The sequence below is a fragment of the Lepisosteus oculatus genome, chromosome 13 (genome assembly GCF_040954835.1).
Source record: "Lepisosteus oculatus isolate fLepOcu1 chromosome 13, fLepOcu1.hap2, whole genome shotgun sequence".
NCBI classification, from domain to species: domain Eukaryota; kingdom Metazoa; phylum Chordata; class Actinopteri; order Semionotiformes; family Lepisosteidae; genus Lepisosteus; species Lepisosteus oculatus.
This window is the reverse complement of record NC_090708.1, coordinates 24,273,002-24,283,466: the sequence shown is the minus strand read 5'-3', so window position 1 is coordinate 24,283,466 and position 10,465 is coordinate 24,273,002. Positions and strand designations below refer to the sequence as shown.

Here is a 10,465-nt window from a genome sequence, read left to right as displayed (position 1 = left end):
TTAAGCTTTTTTGTTTGAATATCATAAGATTTTTTTCCTTCCATTGCCATAACCCAGCAACCCTGACTCATACCTGCATCTCCTTCTTAGGCTTCATTAAGTGGAAATAGGAATGTTTCAGATTGCTTCAGTCATGAAGATCAGTTTGTCCGCTCTGCTTCATCCTCAATGCAAGCCATCATATTTGTTTAATCCTATTGTGATGTTTTGGTGACCTAAGTTTCGTTTAGCATAGCGAGTCCCGATCCACCTTCACAGGGTAAAAAGGTTATTTTCCCTCCTCAACCTTAATGACCAGCAAGTTAAGTGCAGTGTCTTGCACTGGCAGTGGGCATTCTTTGAACATTGTAGGACTTGCATTGTGTCCTGTCTATAAAACCCAGACAACAGAGTTAAGAGTAGTTAACTGCTAAGTCTCACTGGGTAATTGTTTCAAAATTAACTTTCAACATGCAGTTATTAAGCTAGAATGGTTGGCAGCATGAAGTTGTGATGCTGGTTAAGAACTAGCAGGCACCCATAGTAAAATGCTGGAAGCTCTTTTCCTTTCACTCGACGAAGTGGTTCTTGATGCACAGAGCACATTTTAAGAGTTAAAATACTTTTCCAGAGCAACTAATTATCTGACAGAACTACCAGGCTCTAAGCCTCTGTCTCACCCACCAACCATTATTTTTTTAGGATTGGATTTTAGGCTTTTCAAAGATAACCCTATGGCTTTTTGGACCAGCACATCATCCACCCAATTCGAACCCAAAGGTATTTTGTCACTGCACCGCGCGTACTGTGACATCACCTGCTGAGCTGTCACCCCCACTGGCAACCGCTGCCAGAGTAACCTGGCTGTATGGTGTGAAAACATGAACGTTTGTGCAAGAGCCTAACCTGTTGCATGTCCATTGTGTTTGAGTTGGACTTGGCAAGCAAGCAAGCAAGCAAAGCAGCTGGTGTTCGCGTATGGTTTATGTTAGGACGGTTTTAGGAGTGCGCTGTTATTGAAATAAAAATTCCGATTGGCACACCGGATCACAAAGGTGCAAGCCAGTTGGCTTCCCCATGTTGGATGTCGGAGAAACTACTGTGTACAGCGCAAGTTACAAGCAAGCGCCCGGAAATCCTGCCAAAGCTGCTTCAAGGCTTTTGAAACTGGAAACGCAAAGGAAAACCCTGCTTTAGCAGTGCACCCTGGAAGTAGCTCGAAGGTCTGCCACTTTTACAGCACAGTATAAACTGTGGTACAACTACAGTAATGCCAATCCTCTTTGCAGCCTGTCTAATGTAATGTCATTGCACAGGCTTTAAGTGAATTATCAGAGGCGGCGAGATCCAGGCGCTCTGTGGTATTGTTGAGAAATGGACAGATATGTTAATCTATCCACCTAATCCTTAGGTTTTAGTCTCTGTGTATTCAGTCTTACTGGGATTCAAGGGTCTTTGTGGTATCTTATGGATTTCAATTCTAGGCCTCTGTGTCAGTTATAGTTTAGTGCATCATTCCAGTGTATTCATACTGCTCTTTATGGTTTGTGTCAAACAGCTCTGGGAATGCATGCCAGTTTATTAATTAGACCTTGCATGCATGTGTATTTGTGTGAGACTAACCTCCAGAAATGCAACGTCTCTTCATATAGGATCTGTGTTCACCAAGACCTTGTAAATGTAACTCCATAGTTTTTTGTTCTGAGAGTTAATCTTCTCGATAAACTAATGGTGCATTATATTTATGTGAATTCTGTCCCTTAAGGGTCCTTCATTTCCTATTTCAATTTGTCAATTGTATTATCATTTACTAAAATGCTGCAATTTGGGAAGGGCTTGGATTGCGAATAAGGGACTTTCCTGTTTTACTAAGAAATAATCTCAGGGTAAAACATGCACTAGACATATACTAGAATTTATGAGGCACTTTAACTAGTTCTGTTTTTATTTTCATGAATAGCAACTTTAAAATGATTCACTTCATGAGTCTCTGCAGAGATTGAGCAATTATTATGGTCAGTGCAATATTTTTTACAAATGAGAAACAGGAGCGTGTGTTACAATTGTACAATTTTCTATTTTCGGTCAAGCTGCCAGTCTGGGGGGGAAAGAGACAGTCCCAGGCCAAGCCCAGCCCGAGTCCAGCGCTGCTGCTGCAGAGTCTGCTCCAGAAGAGGGGAATCTAAAAGCGACGGGCTCTGCTGAGGTCCTGATCGTGTTTGAGCAGCAGCCTACCAGAGAGCAGGAAGAGATGGCTCGGTCCCTCATGCTGCCCTGCACGTTCTTCTGCTACAAGAACAAGCCCGGCTACATGAGCGATGACCAGGACGATGGTGAGACACGGACCGACCTGTTTCACTGCTGTCTGGTGTAGGCTGGCGTCACAAGTGACAAAGAACAGAAAGTTCTTTGCTACCTTTCTAATCTTCAGTTTTGCAGGCTAGCCTTTTGCTTTAAAAAAATATTTAAAGGGTGAACGGTTCTATAAAACAACTGAACAAATGTGAATAAAACAGGCTTCTAGTCAAGGCAACTATTTTAATTCCAGTTTCAGAAGCTCTTTTGTTTTAGTTAATATTCTATAAATATTCACCTTGAACTGTGAATCAGGTGGTTAATTAGTTTGTTACATCATTTCTTTTTTTAAATGTAAAAGAGCTTTGTTAAAGTTTAGATTACTTCCTTGAATAATGCATACCATTTTCCTTAAATTCATGAATCCCTGGCTTACTGCAAAATGTCATGTCATTTACCAAACTGCTTTATACCCTATGGTGTCATGGGAAGCGGGATCCTATTCGTCAAGCAGTGAGCGCACAGCAGGATAGACCCTGGACAGTGCGCCAGTTCATCACAGGGCAACTGCAAACCAATCATACATGGGGACAATTTGGAGGGTGGAAATTTGGCCTGGACACCTGGATAACTCCCTACTCTTATCTTAAATGACCACTGAGAGTCAGAATGTCTCATCTGAAAGACGGCGCCCACTAGAGTATAGTGTCCTCGCCCACACAGACCACAGGGTGGGCGCCCCCTGCTGGTCCCACTGATACCACTTCTAGCAGCAACCTTAGCTTCCTAGGAGGTCTCCCATCCAGATACTGACCAGGCTCATCCCTGCTTAACTTCAGTGGGTAGCCAGATGAGAGCTGTAGGGTGATATGGCTGCTGGTATTAAAATTATGTTGTAAATATTTTTAACATGTTTTTGCCTGTAGATGAAGATTATGATACAGCAGTGAAGAAGCTAAATGGAAAACTGTATCCTGACCAGCCAGAAAGGCAAAGAAAAAGTGAAGAAACAGGTATGTACTGCATCTGTTCCTAGACTGTTAATATACTATTTGGAGTATCTGATCATGTTCCTTGGAGAACATGTCTCCAAGGAACGATGTCCAATTAAGCTTAAATGAATTGTATTAGTAGCCCATCATAACTTCTTTATCCGAGACTCGGGACCACCACCATCAGGAGGGTGAGGCAATGTTAAAAATAAGTCAGATGGTTTATTCGTCTTGGAAACAAGTGGGCTCAAGATTGAGTCACCATCCCCAACCTGACTGAACTTAATTTCCAATATCTTTCCCAAATAATGCTGAAAGGTTTGTGTCCCTCGGCAGTGGGATCAGTTAAAATAATTATTAAAGTGACTACTAGCATCTTGATTAAAGGTCTGTTGAAGAAGTCGAATTGCCAAAGATGCCCTTTCCTGCAGAATTAAGTGGCATGGGCATGTACATTAAGTAACTGGACCGGAGGTTTTCATAAACATAAGGTGGTTTTACAGAATCTAACATAGGGCCAGAACATTATTGAAAGGATAGAAAAATTAAAACTCTCTCTCACACTTTGTGCAGCATGACTTGGTTATCAGAGGTTCTAGGAGTTTATTTTCCATAGTAATTGGCTTTGAAATTTTTCTTTGGTAAGGAGATGTAGCGGCGAGGCTTAATAATAAGGCAGAATTAAGTGTTTGCTTCCTTTCTGTGGCAAAATGGGTAAGATCTACCTGCAAGCTTACCTCTTGGAATTCCTTCCTAGACTTGGTTGAATTAAAAGAAAGTGTTTATCATCCATGTGACTGTTTTGTTTGAAATCATACAGGTTGATTGTTTTAAAATTTTCTGGTACCACTTTACTAGAAATTTGATAAACGTTTGATTAAAACCAGTAAAAAGTGCGTCCAGTGACTGGTAACGCTGATCCTGACCCCCCAGCAGTGCAGCGTCGGGAGCCGTTGACGCCAGCAGACAGCCGAGATGCAGTAGCGCAGACGAGCCAGCAGGGGGAGCCACAACACCCTGCAGCCGCCGAGGCCTCGGCCTCGGCAGCGCAGGCTGTGGAGGCGGATCCGGACTGCGTCATCGTCTGGGAGAAGAAGCCGACTCCCGAGGAGGAGAAGAAGGCGAAGGATCTCCTGCTCCCACCTACGTTCTTCTGCGGGGTCAGCAGCGACAGCGAGGGCGAGAAGCCAGACGACTTCGAAGTGGAAGTCAGGAGAGCAGCGCAGGCTTTGGTGAGACTTTGGCGGAGCTTTGGATTTCTTAAAGGCTCGAGACCATAGTTATTTAGCCAGTGTCTGAGGAATACATTTCATTGTCCGTAATAATGGCACACAGGATGAGCTTGTTTCTTTTAAAGGTGCTGCCAATATATGCTTATGTTTGGTAGATTTGTAGGACAAAGTCACAGATCTTCTATGCTCTTGTGTAACCTGGTTAACTATCAAGTTTACCATTCGTTTCCAGTGAGAGTTTTTTTTATGGTGGTTTATTTTAATTGCGGGAGACATTCGCACTTAATTAAAATTACCACTAAAAAGAAAAGAATAGCAACTTCAAGGGACTAGCAAGGTGCCTTTCAGAGATGTGCTTAGGGAGTCACTCTCTCAGGTTTGTTTCGCAAGAAGAAAAAAGGATTTTTTTCAGTGCCCATGTACGCCAGCTGTGCACTTGACAGGTTAAAAACATAAACCACCCAAAAGAGAAAAAAATCAAAGCAATAACATTAAACAATGATGAAAAAGGAGAAAAGGCAGACACTCAATTCTTACAAATGACAAACTTTTTCATAGTAGAGCAAAATTTAAGCCTAATTTTTTTACAAGTTGCAGAGAATTTAACAAATTAGATGCATTGTCCCTGGGATTTATGCACATTTCTTCAGTTTTGGTCATTTTTAAGTGGAGGAAATTTGAGCTCAACCAGGCCTGCATTTCACTCGCAGTTTGACAGGATTGAGATGTTACACGGAGGATCTTTCAGATAAACATGACAGTTTAAGGGAGTTATTTTCCTGGGAGTAACGGTGATGTGGAGAGACCTGCTGACTTGCCTATGTTTCAGGAGAGGCAGGAGGGGGCTGGGAGCACATCTACTGAGGCAGCCGTCTCCACAGGCGGTGATGTGAAGGCAGCGGGTGACCAGGCGGCCTCCACAGGGGCTCGGTCCAGTTTCCCCAGCGAGATCGCACCCAGTGCTCAGGACAGCCGTCCCATCGACCTCTCGACCAAGAAGACCTGCGAGCCTGGCTCCACCGGCTCAGGTCAGATCTCCTTTAGGCATTTATTGCCCACATGCCAGTTGGAAAAACAACTTGCATAAGCATGCTGTACAGTTTAAAGGTTTTTATGAGGAAAGTCAAAAATGAATCAGATCTATGAAGTCATGGATAGCATGTTTGGGTGTTTAGAAAAACTATCTCAAAGGCAGTGAAAACTGTGCTAAGTCTTAAGTGTCTATTGTGTGGTTACACAAATTGCCAATCCTTGTGAAGAGAATTTTGTGAATGAAGAACAAAGAATCCCCCAATCTGAATGTCTGACCATTCCTGAACAAACAGACGTCCTGCATATACAATCGTGTGACAGACACTTCCAGAAGTATGTAAGATTCAAATTTTTTAATCCTTTTCATCCCACAGAAGTTCCTATTGTGTTTGGTTTTGGTGCTTCCTTGGGATTCTCGTTTGCAGATTTGGCTCAAAATTCTGACGAATTTGCTTTTGGGAAAAAAGGTCAGTATGCTTATGTCAGTGCTTGGGTAAGATTAGCAGTTTTCTCACACAATACAGTTTGCATTTTTAGGTTTTTGTGTGTTTCAGGTGTGTAGTGGTATGTATTTTATCTGTCTTGCAGTGCAATTTGTTTGCACTAGGAATGCAAACTCGGTAAAGCACACAAGGAGCACTTGTTTTACACAAGGGCAGTCACATACAAATTTAGCTGGTTTCTCTCCAACATTCTTTTGTGGATTTTTCTTCATGCCAGCCACTTTACAGCATAGATTTCAAGAATGGATCATGAGGAGGGAAAAATAAGCTTGCCATTTGGAATCCAGGATCTAATAAGGCAAGGGCTTGTGTGATGAGTTCAGTTTCTTGTTTTGCCCCATTTCAGTTCATTTTTATAGCATCATTTACGAAGAAATTTCTTAAATAATTCCAGCTCAATTTCTTTTAAACAAATACTTTGGCCTAACTTATTAAGGGAACTGATACTGTGAAAGCAAATTTCAGCTAGTTCATGGCTTATATATATATTGTGTAGCAGAAATTTGTAATTATCCAGTTTTATTGTCTTAATTGATCATTCATTTTTTATCATTCTAATTTGAGAATATATACTATTGACTAGTTTTTGTTTCAGTCAGTTGACTTAATGCACACATTTCAAATATACACAATTTAAATTTATCCCGTGTATCACAGGATGCTGTGATTTAGAAAAAGACGGGTGTGACATCCGAAGAGGGCCCCACAGCTGAAATGTTTTTCTTCTCTTTTCAGCATGGAATAAACCTTTACTTGTTCCTTTGCAGCCTACACATGCTGACGCAGCTACCTACTTGAACTACTTCAATGCTGTGATAGTATCAGATTGCACTAATTTCACTTTGCCTGTAATATCATTCTAGGTCACTTACTAGTTTTTAAATATCTGTGTTGCTAAATTTTTGTGAACTCTAGTGGTTAGCAGTGCTATATTTATAAACTGTAATTTGGAATTCTTTTCTGTCTGTGCAGCTAAATAGTCGTAAAAATTGTAAACTTTTAAAGACCCAGGAGTAAAACTCACATAAAATGTGTTTTGGTTTGATGAATAGCAATAATTTTTGTCAGTACCATTTTTTATTTATATTTAGCCAAAGTAATATTGAGCTGTGGACTTCGTTTGGCATTACGTCTTGAGTGGTTGTCTCATCAAGAAAATTGAAAATTAAACATGGCATGTGGCACAAAACCTTTATGCAGCTTTTTATACAAAACAAAATCTCATATTTCTAAGACTTTCAATTGAAAAATGATTTGTTTAATCAGAACTTTTTGTGCTCCCTTCTTGCTTAAGTAAAGTACAGAGTTAGAAAGTTGTGAAAACTGAGTCTTGTGCTAAACATCAGGAGTCTTGCTCTTTGACACCTCATTCTTCTGACATTTCAGATGACAACTTCACCTGGAGCAATGCAGGGGCGGCTGTGTTTGGTTGCTCTGCTGTCACCCAGTCAGAGAAAGATGATGAAGGCAGTGATGAAGAGGACACTGCCAACAATGTGGACATTCACTTTGAGCCCATAGTGTCGCTGCCGGAGGTACAGTCTTCCTTGTATTCAGTATGTAGCCTAAACATGAGTCACTTTAGTGAGTTCTGTTTCATTACTGAAGTGGGCTCTTCGGTGTTGCTTTGTTTTGAAATTGAGAATTTGGAGAGTTATCTTTTCTCTCAGAAGACCTAGAAAAGATGGTATTTCTTCGTAAAGTCTTTGTCAACTTTTCAAGTATTTCTTTGTCTTGTCACTTGGACATCATCTGGTGATTTTTTTTTTAAATTAATGTTTCTGTGAAAAGGTGGATGTGAAATCCGGGGAGGAGGACGAAGAGATCTTGTTCAAGGAGCGGACCAAGCTGTACCGCTGGGACCGGGACCTGAACCAGTGGAAAGAGCGTGGCGTGGGAGACATGAAGATCCTTTACCACCCTCAGAAGAGATGCTGTCGGGTGCTGATGAGGAGAGAACAGGTGCTGAAGGTCTGCGCCAACCATGTCATCACCCAGGCCATGGAACTCAAGCCCATGAGCACGTCCACCAATGCTCTTGTGTGGACAGCAACCGATTATGCAGGCAAGTGGTGGCTTTCCACTGGAACTCCAGTCTGCTGTTTGCTGTTCTAATCCAAAGAACAATGGCAAAAGCAGTCCACATTGGGTTTTTTTGCCCAGCTTAAAAACTAGTCACTTAAATGGCATCTTGTGTCTCGTAAAGTTAGGCATTGATGATTCCTTTTCTGAGCGAATCTCCATGTCCAGTATTTCTTGCCTTAACTGTAAAAGAGCTGTGCCAGACTGTGGTGTGAATGGCAGTTGGAGATAATAGCATCATTATTGTACAGCATTTTTTTTAGTGTGGATTCTCAATGAATGATAACCAAGATGTTTGTCCCCAAACATTTGCTTGTTTTCCCTGCTTCTGCATTTTTCTGCAATTTCTGCATCTTCATGTAGCTGTATTTTCCCCCAGATGGAGACGGGAAGGTTGAGCAGCTGGCTGCAAAGTTCAAAACAGCGGAGCTGGCGGAGTCCTTCAAGAGGAAGTTTGAGGAGTGCCAGCGCCGCATGTCCCAGATGGACTCTGTGCAGCTGTCCCAAGCCCTGGAGCTCTCGCGGGAAGACAACCCCAAGGTCTTCTTCGACATCACCATCGACGGCCAGCCCTCTGGCAGAGTCACGATGGAACTGTTCGCTCACATTGTCCCCAAAACCACCGAGAACTTCCGAGCTCTCTGCACTGGAGAAAAGGGCTTCGGCTACCGAAACTCCAAATTCCACAGGGTTATTCCAGATTTTGTGTGTCAGGTAAGGACAGCGTCATTTGACTTGGTCAGGCTAGTAATCCTCAAGTTTTAACGTTTACCATTTTATTTTCATAGCATATAAAATAACCGTGTGAATTCTTTTGTAATTTTTGAATTTGCAACTGTAGTGTGACTCTTTTTAAAGCTTTTAGTGATGTATGAACTGTTGAACAAAAGAGTAATCCCTGTAGACGTGAGATGGCATTTCTAACTTTTCTTTCTAATCACGAAGTCAATACTTTCTTATTCTGTTTTATACATTTTTCCCCATTCTTCATCAAGGCTGGAGATATCACAAATCAGGACGGAACAGGAGGCAAGTCTATCTACGGGGAGCGATTTGAAGATGAGAACTTTGACGTGAGGCACACTGGGCCAGGGTTGCTCTCTATGGCAAACAATGGCCGAGACACAAACACCTCCCAGTTCTTCATCACTTTGAAGAAGGCGGAACACCTGGATTTCAAGCATGTTGCCTTTGGATTTGTCAAGGACGGCATGGAGATCATCAAGCAAATAGGAGAACTTGGTTCAGTGACTGGCCAACCAAGGAAAAAGATTGTCATTGCCAATTGTGGACAGTTGTAGTTTTCTTTGAAATCGATGCACTTGCTTTTAAATTCAGCGCTGCAGTTCAAATTAGGTGAAATCTGCATATTTAAGGTAAAGGTGTATTTGTATGTATAAATATAAATTGATTTGTTTTTTTTTATAAAACTTAGTTGGGAAAACTTTGCATGAGTTCAAATAAAGCTGAAACACTGGCTGTTTGTAAATCCAATGAACTGTTTTTGTAAAAGTCTTAAAGTTGAAATTAAAGAGTGTAATGCCTTTTATTTTTCCTGCCGATATCTCTTGGAATTATTTTGTCTGCTTTTGTACTAATGGTAAAGTATCTGGTGGGAGGTTGAATCAAGAACTACTGGCTGAATAGCTCTTACCCTTTATTAAATTATGCTTTATTTTAATATCTTCCTTATACTTTTGAATAATGCATCACAGTGTGAATTCGTTTGTCTAAATATGGCTGTAATTTTTCCTTTATGGATGATATCAAATTATAGAAATTCTCTTTAAAGCTTAGAAATGTGTTCAATTTTTCAAACCGTATTCAGCATGTTCCTCTACACCAGGAGTGAGCAATTCTGACCCTGGTGTGTCTGCAGGTTTTAAATCAATCTCACTGCCAGCTTTTTAGCTGCTGCTGCTTTGAAGAGAGAAACCTGGAGGCTCTCCAGCACCAGATTTGCCCACCCCTGCGACTTCGAATTAATTTTCCGCAAAGAGAATTCTTGCATTACATTCTTGGATTGGCTTGAAATGATTTATGAGTTCTTACTAGTAGTTCTTTGTGCTTGATTAACCCTCAATTGTACGGTTAATTTGTTTGTGTTCATGCTGCAAATATCAATTTCTTTCATTCTAGATGTGTTATTAATGATATATTGTTAAATTTACTTTGTGTTAATCTTTCAGATTGCAAATGTATTTACATTTATTTTTTTACTTTCTTCCCACATGTTTGAAGAGGAAGAGACCCCCAATCTACTGATTCTTATAGGTCACCCTAAATCACCTTGTTTTGTTCAAAGATTAAAAACACATTGAAACAATGAAGGGAACACTAGTCCTTGAGG

General features: G+C 41.1%; 1 protein-coding gene across 5 annotated transcripts in view; it reads left to right on the top strand.

The window, feature by feature from the left end:
* ranbp2 (RAN binding protein 2) overlaps positions 1 to 10,441 on the top strand; it is a 30,348-nt gene extending 19,907 nt beyond the window's left edge. Inside the window, exons 21-31 of one of the 5 annotated variants that reach the window (XR_011191465.1) lie at positions 682 to 759; positions 2,070 to 2,312; positions 3,201 to 3,287; positions 4,200 to 4,498; positions 5,328 to 5,526; positions 5,905 to 5,997; positions 7,420 to 7,568; positions 7,825 to 8,098; positions 8,495 to 8,829; positions 9,111 to 9,491; positions 10,357 to 10,441. Coding sequence is in view for 4 of the 5 variants with exons in the window: in XM_069197637.1 (XP_069053738.1) it covers positions 682 to 759; positions 2,070 to 2,312; positions 3,201 to 3,287; positions 4,200 to 4,498; positions 5,328 to 5,526; positions 5,905 to 5,997; positions 7,420 to 7,568; positions 7,825 to 8,098; positions 8,495 to 8,829; positions 9,111 to 9,416 (2,063 nt within the window). In the remaining variant the exon portion in view is untranslated. The other 4 variants (XM_069197638.1, XM_069197637.1, XM_069197639.1 and 1 more) reach the window with 4 other exon arrangements.
* Positions 10,442 to 10,465: the final 24 nt, after the last annotated feature.